Source organism: Triturus cristatus, chromosome 1_1 (genome assembly GCF_964204655.1).
Source record: "Triturus cristatus chromosome 1_1, aTriCri1.1, whole genome shotgun sequence".
Taxonomy (NCBI): domain Eukaryota; kingdom Metazoa; phylum Chordata; class Amphibia; order Caudata; family Salamandridae; genus Triturus; species Triturus cristatus.
This window is the reverse complement of record NC_140579.1, coordinates 32,724,149-32,745,690: the sequence shown is the minus strand read 5'-3', so window position 1 is coordinate 32,745,690 and position 21,542 is coordinate 32,724,149. Positions and strand designations below refer to the sequence as shown.

Here is a 21,542-nt window from a genome sequence, read left to right as displayed (position 1 = left end):
ACACATGTACAGATTGGTATTTGGACACCGATATTGATTTGCAGATATACAGGAAAGCATTTCTAACTCCAAAGCATAATTACTATTCTAGCTCCAAAGCACACAATTGTGGGGGAATCCCAGCATAATTACTATTCTAACCCCAAAGCATAATTACTATTTTACTCCAAAGCACACAATCACGGAGGTATCCAAGCATAATTACTATTCTAACTCCAAAGCATAATTACTATTTTACTCCAAAGCACACAATCACGGAGGTATCCCAGCATAATTACTATTCCAGCTCCAAAGCACACAATCACGGAGGTATCCCAGCATAATTACTATTCCAACTCCAAAGCACACAATCATGGTGGTATCCCAGCATAATTACTATTCTAACTCCAAAGCATAATTACTATTCCAGCTCCAAAGCACACAATCACGGTGGTATCCCAGCATAATTACTATTCTAACTCCAAAGCATAATTACTATTTTACTCCAAAGCACACAATCACGGAGGTATCCCAGCATAATTACTATTCCAGCTCCAAAGCACACAATCATGGTGGTATCCCAGCATAATTACTATTCTAACTCCAAAGCATAATTACTATTTTACTCCAAAGCACACAATCACGGAGGTATCCCAGCATAATTACTATTCCAACTCCAAAGCACAAAATCGCGGGGGTATCCCAGCATAATTACTATTCTAACTCCAAAGCATAATTACTATTGTACTCCAAAGCACACAATCACGGTGGTATCCCAGCATAATTACTATTCCAACTCCAAAACACACAGGCATGGGGGTATCCCAGCATAATTACTATTCCAACTCCAAAGCAACAATCATGGGGGTATCCAAGCATAATTGCTATTCCAACTCCAAAGCAACAATCATGGGGGTATCCCAGCATAATTACTATTGTAACTCCAAAACACACAATTACAGGGGTGTCCCAGCATAATTACTATTGTAACTCCAAAACACACAATCAAGGGGGTATCCCAGCACAATTACTATCCCAACTGCAAAACACACAATCTTTGGGTTATCCCAGCATAATTACTATTCGAACTCCAAAACATACATTCATGGGGGTGATACAGCATTAACAGGGTGACAGCAGATTTATTATTCTAACTCCAAGGCCTACAAACCCTGGGGTGCACAGCCTGACCGGTGGGAGAGGGGGCAGCTTTACTGTGCTAATTCCAAAAGCTAAACTGTGAGGTCAGAGATGCTTTTTGGGGAGTGCATACCTGCTATCCTAAATTCAAGGCATACAAACATTGGAATAACACAGCATAATTGGTGGAGGGCAGATTCACTACCTTAATACCAAAGCATAGAAATATTGGAGTAACACAGCATAAGTGGAGGAGACCAGATTTACTATTCTAAGACCGAGACCTACACGCAATGGTGTAACACAATATATTTTTGGGAAGGCAAACTTACTATTCTAACACTAATGTGTACAAACACTAAAATAACATGGGCTAATTGGGAGAGAGCAGATTTACTATTCTAACTCCAAGACCTACCAATAATGGGCAGCACAAATTTGGGGAAGAACAGAATTACTAATCCAACTCCAAGTCATACAAACATTGGGGTAACACTGCAAAGCTGCAAACAACGAGGTAAATCAATTTTGGTGGAATTTAGATTACCTATTATAAGTCTTTATTTTTTAAAACATTACCCAGCCTAACAGGCCATAAAACCCACAATCCAGATAAAAAATATTTGAACTATCACTGCATTTTTAAACATTTGCATTTAAAGTAAATTAGAAGAACTTATCAATATCACATACAATATCAATATAATTAAAACACTTTTTTTTTTAACTACCTATCCAAAACCCCAATAATTCTCCAAAACCAGAATTGTTTTAACTATTCCTAAACTATAAAATGGAATCCGTAAAATTAAATTACTCTAAAAATTGAAAAACAATTACAAAATGATATTATACTTAATGATATTTAAGTAAACAATATTTAAAATGTCAATATTATTCCACAACAATTGATGTACTTACCGTCAATATACCTATCTTTGATATTCTGACGCTCATGATATTTCCAACTTTATATTAAGGTCCATCAAAATTATAGAGTTGATATTCAGGATCTCTCCCCCTCGCCACCACGGGGTAATTAAAAATGCAAAAAAAACTGTGTGGTTGCTGGGTGAACATCTGCTGGCAGCTGTGCTCTTCTCCACTTGTGCCATGTGAACTCTGTAGCCTCTTCCCAGACCTTTGTTCAGTTAATGTGCATAATTTGCTCCACTGACTGTGCTGAGACTTAAATTGATGTCCTTACCAAGTGAGGTGAAGCAGGTGATATGAACATGAAAGTAGTGTAGTCTACCTTCCCTTAACTTTGTAATTTATTTCTAGAGTGAATTAGGTTTTTACTTGATTTAACATGCAACAACGTTTTAATACAGTGTAATGATGTTGCGTCTGAAAGAATTAATCATAAACCATCAACCTTTGATGTAAAATGGGAGAGAGAAAGAGATACCCATGTAGTTGCTGAATTGAACATTGTGAAACCAGGAGGCCTGGGATTAATCCCGACTGTCCAGCTTGTCAAACCGTGTGATCCTAGGGAAATAGTGCATTTCACTGTGACTCGTTTTCCTTCATTTTCACATATAAGAGCACCTTGAAATACATCAGTACAATAACCTATCATGTACATGGTTTATCAGATTACAGTGTTGTTCCATCTGTAATTGCATCTTAGGCCACACATTGGGTATCCATGACAGCTGATTTGCCTCTCGTTCACTAATTGCATGAGTTTCATGGTGGGGGGCAGGGGAGCAGGAATCTTTTCAAATTAATTTCCCGATGTGTCACCTCAAATACATGTCACTGAATGCTACAACACAACCTAATGTACTAACAGGAAACACGTGCACAGGCTACAGAAATACACGTTTTTGAATTTCTAAGAGTCTGTATCATATGTTTACATGATGTTTGTTGCACGAGTTAGAAGCCGACTATGGTGATGACATGGCTCTTAGAGCCAAGCCAGAACACTGTGCCGGCTTTGCCCAATACCGTTCCGCCCTGCCCACCTCTATATACACATTTTAACACACAGCTACCAGGAGGAAGAGGGGAGCACATAGTTTGGAGTAACAAACCACCAATGACAGCAGAGGGTGCCTGTGATTGGCTGGCAGCTGTTGGTGATGTCACACAGGAAAGCAGCAAGCACGCGAGACTGGCTGGTCAGTGTTGGTTGCACACAGGTGGAATTCACTCCTACCTTGAAGATGAGACCCGCTATGGTGGTTCCCGTCTTCCGTGGTTTGGGGGCCTTCGCCCCAGTTTCCAAGAGGTGCTTCTCGAGTGATGCATTCCTGTAAGGAGAAAGAAAAATGCTGAGATCAATAAATCTCACCCAAACCAATCCCACCAACACCACAGTGAGCACTGAAGGACTGAAGCCTAATGGGCCTGACACGCACTACAGACTCACGGTCCCCACATTCACTGACTCCAGACTGAGCTCTGTCAGTACACATTCGCCTGTATCTTAATATATAGGCTTTGTACACATATTCCCGTTGTCTATTGTATATTTTAAACTTTTGTGAATAAGTTCTGTAACTTTTCAACAACGTGATGGTCTGCCTGTATAACATCGCTGTGTTCTCCCGGCAAGTTTGAGTTTTCATATTTGTGAATGAATTAGCAATTTCCCTATAAACACTTTGTGGTAGCAGGAGTGTCGTCTTTGCATCCCCAGTCCTAACTGGACTATATTTCAAGACTGGGCAAATTCATTTGCTGAGTGTGTGGGTATTTTATGTCCAGCGCCACCATTGTGATAGTTTATACTGTGAGTGACGGAACCGTATGCTTTTCATACCTATTAATTGTGTGAGGGAAGCTTGCACCTCTGCCTCTATTGCTATAAAGCGATTGTGTTTTAGAGAAACTTGATATAAACCTTATCATTACACAAAATTAAAAATGATGGTAACAAGTACTGCCACATTTTTAGAAATGGACTAATACATTTTGTGAAAGCTAAAACAAATAGCTGTCCACGTCCTGTGTGACATCTTCATCCAGTCCTAGCTTTTCCAATAACATCACTTTGCATGCTAGGATTTATTAGACCCTAATGACCTGCTGTTTGTTGAAAAGGCCGGTCTATATCATGCTATCACACATGACACGGAACCACTTGGCACTTGAATCAATAACAAGACGAAATGTACTCACTTTTCTTTGTTGCCTTTTGTAACGGAAAACTAGCATTGTTCATGATTTAGACCCTTGTTTACCCACCTTTACATCTGGTCCTGCCCCTCAGCATACCTGGTGCACCAGACATGCATCTAGTCCTAAACAGGAAGGCGTCAAATGTTTAGGAGTCACGTGGGGCAGAGGGCGCGCGCGCGCCGAGGAGGTCTCAGAAGCGCAGATGCTCGTGGACGCTACTACCGCACACGCACAACACCCCTGTGAATGAAAGGGTGGTGCTAACCCCACTTCTCCTCCAGAACAATGGGGCCTGCACCTGCCCTCTGGTAAAAACCCAGCCATTGACTAACACCAGGTACGGCGTGTCTGAGGCAGGAAAATGAAACCAATGGCCCTCGCGGATCTGTCGCCCACACTCTCTACCTTATCATAGCTCTCTTCTTCTCCCTCCCCCCACACGCGTCTTCACCTTCAATTTCCCACTCCTAGACGTCCAATCCTCCTCTGTCCCTCCCCGCTAGCCCTTGCTACAATCGTCAGAGACGGCACGTGACCCACTTCAGGGGAACGCCTTAAGCAGCCCTGCTAAGTGCCACGCATCTAGGGTCGGGCTAACGCATTTGGTCTGTTTTCCCGTATCACCATAAGGACCCGCACAGGAACACAGATATCACCGTGTTCCATCTCACAGTGCCTTGCAGTGATTAAAACGCTAAGCTGAAATGTCTACACTGAGGTATTTTAGCCTCTGCCATGGTCTATTTAAAGTCATTTGTCCTGGTAGCTGTTCAGATAGCGACGATCCTTACCTCATTCGCAGGACAGAGGACAGTGGTACCTGACCCCTGTCTGCTACGCCATGATTCAGGTCTTGGAGTAGGAACCATAAGTATTAATAAGCAAGCGTTATGCACTATAGGCAGCCCTGGGGCAGGCTAGCACCTGCTGTGATGTAGCGGCATGCGGCACACCAAGCCTGTATGAAAGCACTTATGTTGACGGTCTCAAACCGCTGAGGCTGAGGTTCCAGGCTCCCATGACAAGGCAGGGCATGCACTGTCTGGGTACTACAAAGAACCCACCCTTCAAGCCTAAATAGCAAAAGTGTTGTCCAAAATGTGCATAATATTTTATACTGAAATTATCCAGACTTATAGAAATGGTCAATTATAAATCAGACAGGAGCTTAAAGTGATTAATGTACCAGCCGGAGAGGGACATGCTTACTGGAGAGTCGTGGTGTGTGCAGCTACGAGTCGCACCTATCAAAATATCAAAAACATTCCCTATGTTTCGATCTTTGGTAGCATAACAAATCGAGTACCCTCACCCTCTCCCCCATATTGAAAGCGTGTCTGTTAAATTACTGCCACTCCAATATACCAATCATGTCCGTGTCCTGCCATGGCTTTAATCGAGTCAACTTGACGTAAAGCTCCTAATACCCTATTCCGTTTTAAGTAGGCCCCCAACTCCATCTCAGGTAATGGTTGTTGTAATTTTTCCCAATTTATGTTGACTCATTGTCATGTCTGCCATTGATGCAGATGTCGTCTGTCCTTATCTTTGCAAGAATTGTGAAATAGATATGTCACCCGATGCAACGTCAGTCTGGGACCAGTGTCTAGTTTTCACAGTGGCAAGGTCAAATAAGAGCAAACACAGACATACATCAAAACAGTGTCGTCTGAATTGAGGTCCATTTACCTTTATCTGATCATAAGGTTATGTCTGGAACATACACCTTGATGCAAATAATCTATGTCAGAAATTCCTGAACTTATGTCAGAAATTCCAATCCTTGATAAGAGGTAGTGTAATGGATTGCCACTCGTCAGGAGAGGTCCTTCCCCAGATTATCGCACAAAAAAACTGCCAGAGATGATCCGAACTGCTGCCCGCGTCCCATGAAGATCCTACATCACACCTGATATGGATAACGAGTTAAGTCCGGGAGAAAGGACGCTGCCGCAGCGTGTTTTTCTTTCACAGGGAACACGGCCTTCACGCCTCTCTGATATCCACAGCTTTTGCTGTCAACAAGGTATGCAGAGCGTTGCTTCTCCACAGAAAGTCTAGATTGCAAGTTCTACTTCAAAAGCTCTCACAACGTAGTGCATAGAAGTATGTTTTAGGGTGTTAGTTTTTAAATGGCATTTTAATTATGTTAGAAATTTTCATATTATTCTCGTTGTTTGCAACATCCTTATTTGTTGTTTTTGTGAGATTCTGCGTGGTTATTCTAGATATGCTGAAAAACAGGTTCGTCCTGTTGAAATAAATACTTTGTTGAAATAAATGCTTTTAGTTAAAAATGTCTATTGTTCTTAGTGCCATTTGTGGGTGTGGTATTGCAAAGAGTCAAACAGGTTTGTTTCCGGTACCACGGTGCCCCAAATCCCGGCTTAGGGATTGTTAGTAACCTAAAGGCAATGATGCCACTACAACAATGTATTGGGTGGGGTTCTGAAGATATACAATAACCTGTCTTTCACATTCAGCGTTGGTGCATTGAACCAATTTTACCTGTGTCACCCGTGGGTGGGAAAGGAAACCTTGTAGAACTATGCCAGAGTCGTAGTTTACTCAACAAACCTATATTGACCTTTTTGCCCTGCACTGCAACAAGCATGGCTATGAAATGAGAGTTGAACCTTTCGTTCAAGGCATGAATAAAAAAAAAATCTTCTACAGCTCATCCTCGTTGAACCTTGAAGCTGATCGCCTGTAACACCTTTTCAATGAGTACTGGCGCTGTAGCCAACAAACCATATCAATAGCAAAACTACAAGCCTGAATGTAATGTGCTATTCCTTGTAAAAACCAGTACAGGCTGAAGGTATCACTTATTATGGGGAAAGAGCTGCTTTTCACTGGGACAGCAGTGTATCTCTTGCCTAGCCATTATGTAAAGCTGCACAAAAGGAGTTAACTTCATAAAACTGATTTCATCATAGGAACATAATTGCTTTGTTGCAGTGGCAAAATGTGTCACTCAATGTTCACTCACGCATAAGGCATTGAAGTGTCACGCATAAGCACATTGAAACTTGCCAGCTATGCTTCAGTCATTCCTGGCATTTTCTTCCACAGCACTGTGCTGCTGGGACCTTTTAATCCATACTTCCAATGATGAAAGCAGATGGAGGGGAGTAGCTTCGGTGCGGACCAAGATAGACGCTCCCTAACTGAGCTCTGTGATCTCGGCAGTCGCCTTGGCTTGTTAACACATCCTCCCCATGATGCCCTGAAACAGTGCAAGGGTGAGGGGGACACCAGCGATTGAGGGAGCGAGTTGTAGCCGCAGGGTGATTGCAGAAGATGGTGAGGCAGCGATGGCCATGTGGAGCTTTGGACCGCGCCTTGTGACAGAGGCACTAAGCACGGGTGAGGGCCAGAGGGCCTGGATGGTGCTGTTGCCGGCTGGCACCGGAGGGCGCTGCAGACTCTCCGAATAGCCCTGCAGAGAAGAAAGGAGCAGAGTGTGTGGTGATGACGCCAGTGGCACCCCAGGCTCTGGTCCCCGACACCGCAAGGGGCGGAATGTTCTGCAGTGGGACGGGGTCTACCACACCTGAGGTGGGCTAGGGGCCTTTGCGGGTCACAAGGGCATGCCATTCTCTTTTCCTAACGGACTGAGCCCTGTGGAGAAGAAGCAAGCAATGCCTCCTGGTTCAGGTGAAAGAGAGGTCTGATAGGTCCCCGGCAGAACTCTCCGGCACACCTGGATCCCCTGCCTCTGTCACACAGGGGTTCAACTAGGCCTTCTTGTCAATATTGTCTGGACCGCAGGGGAATGTGGGCACTGGGGCAGTATAGAGAAACACAGACCTGCTGGGAAACAGCACATTTGGCGCTGAGCGGTCTGGAGAGATTTGTTACGTCCTGCCCCTCACTATGTCGCTTTGCTGGCGACTACGTGACCTGCTTCTGCGAGATTCAATATGAGAGCCCAATATCTAGGGATTGAAGTCTCACCACACACAGCCCATACCATTTATGACATCCACCCTAGCTGGCACTCCACTGGAGACTGCGCCCACTTTTAGAGGGCACAGATTCCCCACCGCCTAACTCTAACTATGTCTCCCCCAAAATAACACACACCGAGGAAAGTCACAGGCTTCTTTGGAGTCGGGATGTGGTTGAAGGACCTGGTAGGCAAGGCCTGGCAGAGAGGAGACAGGTGGCCCTGACAAAGGAAAATGTGCTTGCCAGCTCTAAGGTGGAATTGGGGGAGGAGCTCAAGACAGATATTACAACAGAGATCAACGCCCTAAGATCTGATCTCGGTGACAAAATCACCACGATAAGGTCAGACGTGGTTGCAGTGGGAGCCAGGATTGTTGAAGCAGAAAGCAACTTAAAGGATCATATGGGCAAGAGCCACACACAGATGGACACTTGCACAGCTCTTCATGCCATAAATGATGTACCTATGAAAAAGGTCGAAGACCTGGAAAATCTATCCTGGAGAGACAACATTCGAATCAGGGGTCTAATAGAGGGAGTGGAGGTTTCAGATCTTAAACACTTTGTCTTGGGACTCTTTTAATCATTAATTGGTACTGACTATGCCTCGATTGAGCTAGACAGAGTTCACCGCATGGACCCCTACCAAATGGCGAGATCGGACAGACCCCAGGATGTGTTGGCCAAGTTCCATGAGTTCTAGATAAAAGCACATGTCCTACAGGCGCCAGATCCAAGGACAACATCCAACACAAGGGCTACTCCGGTACATTGTTCCAGGACATTGTCCCGGCAACGCTTCTCAGACTACAGCAGTTCATGCCAATCACGGAACACTTTTGCCAAAATAAAATCAGGTATAGATGGCTCTATCCATTCGGCATTGCGTTTGATCATGGCAACAAGTCACACCAGACCTTAGACCTGGAGGTGGCGGCAGAACTCCTGGGAATTACATTGGCGTCGCAGAGGTTTGGGGATCCCCCCCTGTTTGGGGATCCCCCAACTGCCACATGATCATGAGAGGCCTACGTAGACTCCTACCATTGCTCCCCCCCCATGTTAAAGGTACAGTGGTCCGCTGCACAATTCTCAGCCGGCTTGATTATTGTAATGCCTTGATGCTCGAGTCCCCGGGATACCTGATCCAGCGCCTCCAACGCATTCAGTCAGCTGCGGCAAAACTCGCCCTTTCGAGACCTCGTATTTCATCCAGCTCCAGAGCACTATCTGATCTCCACTGGCTTCCGGTGCAACGGAGAATTCTGTTTAAATCCCTGTGCATAGTTTTTACGGCTCTGCATGGCCTTGGTCCTAGACCGCTACAAAATCTCTTCAGCTGGTACACTCCCACGCGCAGTCTGCGCTCTTCAGCAGCCAGATTGGCCATTACCCCCAAGATAAAGAGATCTACCTTGGGGGGACGTGCCTTCAGTGCTGCGGCAGCCCGTCTCTGGAACAGTCTCCCTATGGAGCTCCGACAGGTCCAGGAACCGACAGCATTCCGTAGGCAGCTCAAGACCTGGCTCTTTCCCAGAGCCTAACCCCTTTTTTCTCCTCCCTCCCCTCACTGTGTCGTCAGCGCCAGGATGCCCGTAGGGTTGCAGTGCGCTCTATAAATATTTTATACATACATACATACATACCATTACCCCTTGGCAGGTACAAGAGTTGCAGTGCCAGGGGCTCAGGAGGAACAGAAATGCAACTCGGAAAGAAGACTTATGACTTGTGAAACTGGTCCCCTCCTGGTGTCCTGTTGCAGGGGAGTGGCAATAGCTCCTTCTGGACCTTTAGATGCCATAACCACCATACCCATTGATGGGCAAGGATGATGGAATATGAGAGAGGTTACATAAAACCCCTTGGTTACACCTCCAAGCCCTCCCTTATATTGACGGAGCTCAAGTATCCTCCTTGGGAAAGAAGGGGATCCCTGCCGCTCAGACAGGGTGTATTTTGGCACAGTGACATTGATTGGTGTTATGTTTCTATTCTTGTTTATTAGTTTCACACTGTTTGGGGTTATGAGGGGAAGGCGGGGCAGGATGAACAAAAAGGGCGGGGAAACAGAGAGCCTTCACTCCTCACAAGGAGAACACTTTCAGTGGTCCACATAGTGGCCTGGATAATCGAAAGGCACAAACACTGCAAGACTCGGTATGTTGCGATTCGGATTCCCTTGTGAAAATGGGGAGGGCGGCTTTTGATAATCAAGATCCATGGTATGCGATTTGGTTAAGGTCCTCTTACTCAATGTTAAGGGGTTGAACGTCCCCAATAAATGGACCAAGATTTGGCAATTCATAAAGAGGGGCAGGTACAGTCTCATTGCATTTCAGGAAATACAGCTGAAACAGGGAGAAGTCACTAGAGTCAGACACAAACTATATTTTCAGGCATACTGCTCACTCTCTTCATACATAATGGATTCCCCCTCCATGTTGCTGAGTGCAAAGCAAAAAAAGACAGGGAGGGCAGATACCTCATGGTTAGGGGTCTCTGTATTTCAGTTTTTATTGATTTTTACAGACAAATACAGACAGAAAACCATTTATTTTCCTGTCTGTATGTATTTTTAAAAGTGGATACAAATGTAAATTGGATTCTTTTTCGAGTGATTCTGAATGCTGTCATTCATGACTGCCAGGCCAATAGCTGTGCGGACTGACAGGTAAGGGGTTAAACAAAGAAAGGACTTTTAGTTAAGAGGCTTAAACAGCAGTAGTTATATACAACCTTGATACCAAAATGTTCATGTTTTTAGAGAAGTGCATTGATTTATCATCTTTGGGCATTCATATCATGGAAACCTATCAGGTGCACATTTATCGGTTACATAAATGTGGAAATACTAGTTTCGATTTCACAAACCCCAAAATAAATATGGAAAATATTAGCAAAAAAGAAATATGAAAAAATACAGAGGGAAATGTCCAAAAAATAAATACCATAAAACCGGGTGCCCTACTCATGATTAAAGACTCGATCGATGGCTGGATACTGACAGTGATGGTGCTCTAAGCCCAAACACTGGCCAAGATGCCTTCCTGTGTAAAAGTATTGATCTAGTGGTTGGTATTTGCTGTGGGTGACATCATCTTTATGGGAGACTCCATATTAGTCTGGAATCTCTGAGATAATAGGACAGGACCGTGCACCCCACACTCTGGGGGATTCTCCGCCACACTGAAAGGAAAGCTGTGGTACTTAGTGATTCATTATTGGCGGGGATGACATCCCTCTGACAAAGACTACACTTTCTTCTCCCTTGTACGCCAGACGCTCTCGAGAATACAAAAATATATTCAGTAGCTCTAACCTCTAGCTGCTCTAACGGGGGCCTTGGAGATTGGTATAGCTGATCATGCACCGGTGACAGTGACACTAGATCAGGGGGACCTACCTCAGAGATTCCCCAGGTGGATTATTAATCCTGGCCTGATTAGGAACCCAGTCCTTCGGACCGAGTTGATGGAGTCCATAAAGGACTATTTCCAACGTAATGACACCCTTGATATGTTGATTGAGAAGTTATGGGATGCTTTTAAGGTGGTACCACGGGGGACTTGCATATGTAAACTATCCTATCTTAGAAGACTCAGACAGCAACAATGAGAGTCTCTTGAGAGGGAGCTTAAAGATCTAGAGAAAGACTATACATTAGCCACCACACTCCCTAAGCAACAGCAGCTTATGGCACTCCGAGGCCAGATACTCACAATGGACACTAATAGGGCCAAACTTACTCTCCTCAATCTGAAGCAGATGCATTACCAACACAGCAATAAGACAGGCCCCCACTTGGCTCGCCTACTATGCATACAACGTGAATGCCACTATGTTAAAGATATTGTCTTAGACCAGGGGTCTCCAACCTTTTCTGAACTGAGAGCTACTTATGTTCAATGAAACGCATTGAGAGCTACTAATATTATTAGTAGTGTATATTCTCCATTTTTTTTATTTGTATATAAATTGAACAAAGCAAAAGCTTTCTAATTTAATAAGCTGGGCTGCACACAGGTGAGCTCAGAGGTAGCTGGAGAGCTACAGTAGCTCACAAGCTACTTGTTAGAGACCCCTGTCTTAGACAATGGTACCAGGCTCACTAAGGAGGGGCACAAGTTGGCGGCTTTCCGCTCCTACTATATCCAACTATACAAGAAGGAGTGAGTGCAGCCGCATAGAAGCTCAAACTGAATATCTACAAAGGGACAACCTTCCCAAACTTACTGAGCTGAACGCTGCCAGCTAGAAGACCTTATTACAGAACAGGAGGTCAAACAGGCCATTACCACCCATAATGTCAACAAGTCTCCAGGACGCTACAGCTATACGGGCATTTTTTATAAAACGTTGGGGCCCTGCTGAGCCCTTAACTGGCGAGAGTCTACAACTCTTCTGACTACAAAATTGGCTACCTCTACAAAGGAATCCCTCACCTTTTTGATACACACACCAGGGAAGGACCCCAAGACATGTACTTCCTATTGGCCTATAGCCTTGTTGAATGTTGTCACCTAGATATTTACTAAAATACTGTCAACTCGCTTGAAGAATATCCTCCCCCCAAGGCTAATGCCCATCTGGATCAGTCGGGCTTTATTAAACGTCGCCAAACAAAAGATAACCTAAGAAGGGTAATCCACCTAGTTGAAAAGTCAAGTCAAGTCAAGTCAAAGAATTTATATAGCGCACTACATACCCGGAGGGTCTCAAGGCGCTTAGGGAGGGGAGGAGGATTACTTGTCAAATATCCACGTTTTAAGTTGCTTTCTGAATGCTAGGTGGTTCTGGGTAAGGCAAAGGTAAGTGGGGAGTGAGTTCCATGTTTTAGCAGCCAGGTATGAGAAGGATCTGCCTCTCATTGTGGTTTTGTTGATGCGAGGTACAGTGGCGAGGGCTTGGCTGGAAGAACGTAGTTGGCGGGAGGGGGTGTAGAAGGACAGTCGTGAGTTGAGGCATTCTGGTCCGATGTCGTAGAGTGATTTGTGTGCGTGGGTTAGCAGTCGGAAAGTGATCCTCTTATTGACGGGTAGCCAGTGGAGGTCTTTCAGGTGACCAGAGATGTGTTCGTTGCGCGGGATGTCTAATATGATCCTGGCTGAGGCGTTTTGGATTCGTTGGAGTTTCTTCTGGAGTTTAGCGGTAGTACCTGCGTAGAGGGTGTTTCCGTAGTCCAGTCGGCTCGTGACCAGAGCATGGGTGACTGTTTTTCTGGTTTCGGTGGGGATCCAGCGAAATGTTTTTTTGAGCATGCGAAGAATGTTGAAGCAGGATGAGGATACGGCGTTGACTTGTCTGTACATTGAGAGTGAAGAATCCAGGATAACGCCTAGGTTCCGTGCGTGGTCTGTCGGGATGGGTGCTTTTCCAAGAGCTTCCGGCCACCAGGAGTCGTCCCAAGCAGAGGGGGAAGTACCTAAGATGAGGACTTCTGTTTTATCTGAGTTCAGTTTCAGACGGCTGTGTTTCATCCATTCGGCAACTTCTTTCATTCCTTCGTGTAGGTTTGTTTTGGCGGTGCTGGGGTCATTGGTGAGAGAAAGGATCAGTTGAGTGTCATCCGCGTAGGAGATGATGTTGAGGTTGTGTTGGCGGGCGATGGTCGCGAGGGGACTCATGTATACGTTGAAGAGGGTGGGACTGAGTGAGGATCCTTGTGGTACGCCACAGATGACTTCAGTGGCCTCGGACTTGAATGGTGGAAGGCGGACTCTCTGGGTTCTACCGGTGAGGAACGAGGTGATCCATTCAAGTGCTTTTCCTTGTATTCCGATATTTCTGAGGCGTTGTAAAAGGGTGCTGTGGCAGACTGTGTCGAAGGCTGCAGAGAGGTCGAGGAGGATGAGGGCGACTGTGTCTCCATTGTCCAGTAGAGTTCGAATGTCGTCTGTTGCTGCGATGAGGGCGGTCTCAGTGCTGTGTTTTGCTCGGAAGCCGGACTGTGAGGAGTCGAGGGATTTGTTGGCTTCGAGAAAAGCGGCGAGCTGGTTGTTGACAGCTTTCTCGATTACTTTGGCCGGGAATGGAAGGAGCGAAATGGGGCGGTAATTTTTGAGTTCGGTGGGGTCCGCTGTGGGTTTTTTCAGAAGGGCGGTGAGTTCAGCGTGTTTCCATTTTTCCGGGAAGGTGGCGGAGTTGAAGGAGCAGTTGATGACGTCTCGGAGGTGTGGTGCTATGACGGAGTCTGCTTTGTTGAAGATGTGGTGAGGACATGGGTCTGTGGGGGATCCTGAGTGGATGGAGTTCATCAGGCGGATGGTGTCCTCAGTGGAGATTGGGTTCCAGTCGTTAAGGGTGTTCAAGGGGGGAGAATGTTCGGCATATGGTTCGGTGGGTTGGTTGTCGAAGCTGTTGTGGATGTCTGCAATTTTGTTGTGGAAGAATGAGGCTAGGGAGTCGCAGAGGGTTTGAGAGGGGGTGATGTCGTTGGAGTTGGCCGAGGGATTGGTAAACTCCTTGACGATGTTGAAAAGTTCCTTGCTGTTGTGGGCGCTGTTGTCAAGTCGATCCTTGAATGCTGTTTTCTTGGCCTTTCGGATTAATTGGTGGTGTGTGCGGGTGGCGTTTTTGAAGGCGTCCTTGGTGCTAGTGGTTGGGTCTTTTTTCCAGGCCTTTTCGAGGGAGCGGCAGAGTTTCTTGGATTTCTTAAGATCATCGTTGAACCATGAGGCCTTCTTGCTGCCAAGTTTGATTTGTCGTTTTTTCAGTGGTGCTAAGGTGTCGGCGGTGTTGGATAACCAAAGGGTGAAGTTGGCGGCGGCTTGGTTTGGGTTAGAAGAGTGGGCTGGGGTGTTTAGAAGGAGCGATGAGGAGATCTGGTCGATGGTGATTTTGTTCCAGTTTCTTTGCAGAGTTGGTTGGAGGTGGTTGGTGGGTTTTGGCTTGTTGTAGGTGAAGTGAACGCAGCTGTGGTCAGTCCAGAGGAGATCCGTAGTGTAGTTGAAGGAGACATGTTTGCTGGAGGTGAAGATGGGGTCGAGTGTGTGGCCTGCGATGTGGGTGGGGGAAGTGACCAGTTGTTTAAGTCCGAGGTTGTCCAAGAGGGTGGTGGTGTTGCGGTCGTTGATCTTTTCAAGGTGAAAGTTGAGGTCTCCCAGAAGGATGTAGTCTTTGGAGGGGAGCGCGTGTGGAGTGATGAAGTCCGTGATTTCTTCACTGAATTTTGCGCGGGGTCCTGGTGGTCTGTAGAGGAGGGTGCCTCTGAGTGTGGTCTTGGGGTCGATGTGGATCTGGAAGTGAAGGTGTTCGGAGTTGGCGAGGTTGGTGTCAGAGCTGGTTGAGATGCGGATTGATTTTTTATGGACGATAGCGATTCCTCCTCCTGTGTGGCCGGTACGGTCTTTGCGTGTGATCTTATAATCTTCAGGGATGGCAATGGTGATGTCTGGGGCGGAGGAAGCGTTCATCCATGTTTCTGTTAGGAAGGCGACGTCCGGAGAGATGGTGTCTAGTAGATTCCATAGGTCAATGGCGTGCCTGTGGATCGATCGGGTGTTGAGAAGGATGCATTGTAGGTGATTGGGGTCGGGAATTTGTGGTGTGGTCGTAGCGGAGATGTTGTCGGTGCCGCTGAATTTGCAGGAGTAGCAAGAGAAAGGTCCATGGGTGTGTCCGGGAGCGGCTTGGACGCAGTTGGGGGCGCGACCGGGGTTAAGGGCTAGGAGGGTGGTGGCATCGTAAGTGATGCGGGAGGGGTGGGGGGTGCAAGGGCCAGGGGGTCTGGCGCTGGGCGCGGTCCAGGCGTAGACGGGCTTACCTTTGGCGCACCTTCGGCGCGGATTGGGCGCGGTCGCTGCGCGTGAACGCTGCGCGCGGGAACGGTTGTCATATAAGGAGGGTGGGGGGAGGGGCGAGGGCGGCTCAGCTGGGAGGCGGGGCGGGCTAAGTAGGAGGACAACAACAACAAAATGGAGGGCGCTTGGGGGAATACACTAAAAGAGCAGGAAAGTCGCGCTGGCAATCTTAATAATGAAATATGCAAAGCGGCATACAAAGCGCACAGCAGGCAATTAATTTCACACAGTTTCCAGCAAGAAGCGTTACACAACGATACCGGAGCCAAAGGGAGCGACCACTCAGCTGGGAAGCGTCGAGTGGTACCAAGAAAGTTATACCGCCTGTGTTGGTAACTTTAGATGTGGAAAAAGCCACGAGAATACATATCTAAGGTTTGAATAACTGATTACAGCAAGAACACCGCGCAGTCTGCTCAATACCTCATTATGTATCCTAAACCAGGTAGTGCCAGACCTATTGTCATCTATACCAAGAATTTACAGTGGCTTAGAGCCCACCCACTGCGGCCAGTTGTTGGCCTTTTATCACTTTTATTTCTTTTATTTTTGTTTGTTAGCTTTCCTTGTCCATCCTAGCCCATCTTGTGTTTACCTCTCCTCTGAAACATAGCCTCTTTACCATCTGATGTGTATCTTTTTCTTTTCCCTGCTCACTTTTGAGGAACTACTTTTTTTAAAATTTTCCTTAAGCACTCCATGAGAGTGCACGTGTTTTCTAGCTCTCACCCTTGTGTGCTTCTCCCCTGCCAAATACCCACCCCCATGCTCCGTGTTGCTCCCTTCATCATGTGTTGCACCCGCTCCCATGAGCTACATCCCCCCAAACCACCCACCCCACTCTCCATATTGCTCTCTCCCTCATGTTCTGCTTTTCACAACTCCTTCCCTAACCAGGCTTTATTATTATTTTATTGTGTCGACCCCCCCCCCACTCCCCACTTGCTTCTCTATTGCTCCCCCACCTCTCGCGGGTATCTGAAGAAAACAAAATACAACATAAAGCAAGCATTTGCAATGCAATAGGTCTCGCATTTACGCGAGTTTGAGCTATTGGCATTGTAAATGACAATGCCTTTTATTTATTATTTTTTAAAACATAAATAAAAGGTATTGTCATTTACAATGCCAATAGCTCAAACTCACGTAAATGTGAGACTTATTGCATTGCAAATGCTTGTTTAGAACTTGTGCCCTGGGGACAGGGCTCACTCTGACACCGAGGGCAGTGACAATATTGGTAGACATCCAGATTGAGACGCCCTACAGAGACGAGAGGCATTGGAAATAATAACAGTGACACCAGTTTATTCTATAGCTCTTCCAAATGCATTCAATCGTTTCCTAGCGCCCTGTATAATAGGTGCTAATGTTATCACATAACAATAATACGCATTTGAGGGCAATGTAGGCGTACAACAACACACTAAAGAAAAGCCATAACACAATGTGAGCTGCCAGATGTAAGAAGATCAGACCCGAGGAAACCAACTGTCTGATCTTGGACAAAGTGGCTCATCTCTCATGTCGTCTCAATTTCGCTATTTGCCAATAGTGATGCATTCATAAACCAGATATCGCATCATGGCTCAGTGAGCTGAATGCTCAGTGCTGACAACATGTAGTCATCTAGACGTGGCGAGTTCCAGTCTCGGCATTCCATCATTCACACATTAATACATCTAGGACAATGAATTGGCGAACTAACAAGTGCAGGTGAAGTTCAGAAACGGCAGAGTAGCTCTACACAAAAAGTTGATATATAAAGACAATGGATACAACACGTCCTCAACTTTAGGTGAACTCACCTGTTTCGCACCGATTGCAACAATATAACTAAAACCAAGGAGTCACTGCGAAAATGATTGAGTGAGGGTTGTTAGTGACATTCTGAGTTGCACGGGCCACTTATGCATAAATATAATTATTTCAGTTTTTTTTTTAAAATAAGACTCTAGCAAACGTAAGACGAAAGCAACAATGTAAAAGTTTATTTTCTCATAAAACAACGGAAAATCGATGCTCGCATTTATCGAAGGTACGGGTGCAGTGCAAATGTTTTTGAATGTTCGTCCCATCGTGTGAGCATCAGCCTTCCGAAAGTTAGCATTCCAGCGGCAAAATAAGGGCTGACAGAGCGCCAACGTGCCCGAGTGTGGGAGCCTGTCAAAGAAACACCAGACTTTACTCCCACAAAGACATTTGCAACAAAAGTATTTTAAATGCTCGGTCTGGCTTTACAATCTATATCCACAGTATGAGATCTACAGTTATTTAAAAAACATGTTAAATGAAATTACTCTCTCAGCCGACTGCTTGCTTAGTAGGGTCGTTCTTGAGAACGTATCTATGTTTATTTTTTTTTAGGGGGGTGCATAAAAGGCTGAAAAACCTGGCGCTTGGTTGGAAATTACTTTTTGTGCTGGGATACATTCTCAAACGTCTGCTTGTTCTATAACACCCTGCATCGTCGAACCCACATTTTTTTTTTTTCACAGAGCCGCTCGGTGTTTAATGCCTGGGTCCGTGGAATGTCCCTAATTGATTACAGTCACGCGGTCACGTTGCGGGCCCAACAAGCCTAAATGTAATTCTGTCCCCCTCTGCAGTCCCCCAGGCTGCGGCAGAGCACAAGCAGTGTCTGTGAGCCTCCCGCCCGGGGTGAGCATCGGCATCATCGATTATCCCGATCGGTCAAGCGGCTCTGTCAATAACCCTTCTAATCGTAGCGGCTTCTGCGGTAGGTGTTTTTACGCCTCACGCGCTCTGCGTGTGACCTCTGTGGTAATGCTCCTGTACGTATGTAGTACACAGAGGCATCTCTGATGTGCCTTCTCTGGACATTAAATACAGGCTTCTCTGGTCAGGCAGCCACACCTATTAAATGCAGGCACATCCGATAGGCTTCTTGTTACATTTAATGCAGGCATCTATGATGAGGTTTCTCATGACGTAAAATGGCAGCCTCTGAGATGAAGCTTCTCAGTGCAATAAACCACAGGCCGCTGTGATGAGGCGTCGCACTGCATCAAATTCAGGCTGCTGGGATGAGTGCGGTGTCCCTGAAGTGGACACCGCAAAAATATAACTATATGGAGCGTGGTGTCCCTAGTGGGCGCCCCGCTCATTTAAGAAATAACAAAAACATACAATTTTGAGGGCATAGCGTTGCAGCATCGCGTTTCGTGAACGAATGACAAAAAGAAAGTGCCTACCAACTAATTGAAGGAGACAGTCTAACCACAAGTAAAAGATCCCGTCTGGGTGGGCGGGGCCAAAAGGAGACAGGGCGGTAACAAGGAGGGACTAAAAAGCCTCACTGACAATGGAAAGCCAGGGTTTAGCATGCACGATGACGCAAGCCAATGGAAAGAAGGGGCGGAGCCTAGAGTCCACTTCTGAAATTGGCTTGATTACAAGAAGGCTCGCAGAGCGAGCACTGCATGCGCACTGCAACGCTAGGTGAGACCTAAAAATGTCAAGTTGAATTTTTTTCGTAGTCTGTTAGCTCACTTTTTTTTACCAATCTAAGTGGCATTTCTAATCTTAGATTGGTCAATTGAAAAATACGAACAGAAAATGGCGCCAAATTGCTGCTTTCTTCAACTAGTTCCAGCCAGTGTAATGTAATTACCTATTATAATGGGTGATATTACAAGGCGATCCAGGCACTACTGGGATTTTGGTCCTGTTCTATCTGCTATATCTGCATTTGGGCAATTTATACTACCACTGTTTCTCCGGATTAAAATCAGAATTATTGTGCCGCCACATAAATGATTAAATGGCAAAGCTGCCCTTTGCTCAGAGAGTGCCTCATGTGACACCAAATTTGGTGACTCTCCCATTCGTTCTCTTTAACTGTCTGTTTGTTGAAGAAAAGGAGAGGGGTAATGGAGTATAATATTAGGCCTGGGCGGAGTTTGCGGAGTTCCACGTGAAAAAGTCTGCGTAGTTCCGCAAGCGTTAGCGCAGATCTTCCTGCCACTAGGGTAGAAATTCTACCTGAGTGGCAGCTTGCGCACGCCAACTGACAGTGGCGAGCACGAGCGGGGAAAAACTCCATCTCACTACAGTTTTCTGCATACCGTGAGCTCCACCGAGTGCAGAAAACTCTGCAAACTCCGTGAACGGAGTGGAGATCACCGCCCAGACCTATAAAATATGGAGGTTTTGGGGGCAAGAGAAAGGAGAGCCATGAGCAGAAAAGCAGTCAAAATGCAGAAATGTGCACATGAACCCTCCTTTGGAACCACGGCTGAAGAAGACTGCTTTAGGCTGCTCCTACGCCCCTCTAAAGGTCTACTGTCTACGCCATAGGCGTCGGCTCATCTCACACATGCTACTGACTGGCCCTATTGCAAGGAATGTTCTTTTGACTGTGGCCATTGAGAAGGAGAAAAAACAGGAATACTCTTATCAAGATCACTTTTCGCCCAACCTCCACCTCCTGCTCTCTATTGGGCTGTCAAACATTTGGCGATTTTCACCTGCATGCAAATAACATTTACCACCAAGGGCTAGATGTATTTTAAATTTTCTTTTGCTCACTTTTAGGAACGAATGTGAGGCAGCTTTTCTTTTACTGTTTTGTGTCTAGCTATTTTACTATTTTGTGCTCTTGAAAATCCCCCCGTTTGGCATTTTTTTAATGTGGCAGGCAGTTATTACTGACGGTTAATAATAAATCCGGAGCGGTGCAGTCTGATTCGGGGGTCTATGGGCGAAACTCTGCTTTGTGAGTAAAAGAACGAAGGAGAATGGCTTGTTGCAACTGTCTGGTAGCTGGAATGGGCATTGCTTTTAATTGCAGCATGAAAGTTATTTTGGCCTGGAAAGGTGCCCTTCCCTCAGCACAAATAGCACTTTGTTCTGCTTTGCATCGCGTCACAGGAGCATTTCTTGGGGAAAATGTGGGCAGATTTGTGCAAGTACCCATAGTTTTTGAGCTAATAAGCTAGGAAGACTGGGCTTTGTGTCAAAACCCCTCTTTGAAGCAGGTGCTAATATGAAGACCTGGGGGCATATGACATAAAGTGCTCCGGCGGCGCAAAAGGTGTTTGAGCCCTATTTGCACATCCGGTGCACTTTGGTATTACAGAAGGGGCTTCAGACGCTTGTGCGGCCTCTACTGTAATACCAATAGCGCTGGCGCACATAAAGTGCCAGCGCTATCTTCAAAGGGACGTTCCCAAATTTGCATGAGGGCGTGCCCCATGCAAATGAGGGAATCCCTTTGCTTCTGCGCCCGCGTTGTATTACTGATATGGGCGCAGAGGCAGTGAAGCCGTCAGGAGGCGCACTGATAGTGCGCCAACTAAAAGGTTGTGTTCTGTCAGTGCGCCCCGTGATTACAGGCCTCTGGAGTGGATGAAGGGGGCAGCGCATTCCCCATAATGCTGCGCAGTTTCCTTCATTGTGCCGGGAGCACATTTTTAAAGGTGCACCTGGCGCAATGAAGGAAAATGCGCCAGATGTTTAATGCGGCCAATGTTTTGTTTTCATCAAATATTCCACACAGTGTAGATGTGC

At 46.0% G+C, this 21,542-nt stretch overlaps 1 protein-coding gene across 1 annotated transcript in view; it reads right to left on the bottom strand.

Annotated features, from left to right (window-relative positions):
• Window positions 1-21,542, bottom strand: part of LOC146869251 (proteasome subunit beta type-7-like) — a 51,161-nt gene that overhangs the window by 14,712 nt on the left and 14,907 nt on the right. The window contains exon 2 of the mRNA XM_085646204.1: window positions 3,290-3,383. Coding sequence (XP_085502330.1) covers window positions 3,290-3,383 — 94 coding nt within the window. The remainder of the gene's footprint in view (window positions 1-3,289; window positions 3,384-21,542) is intronic.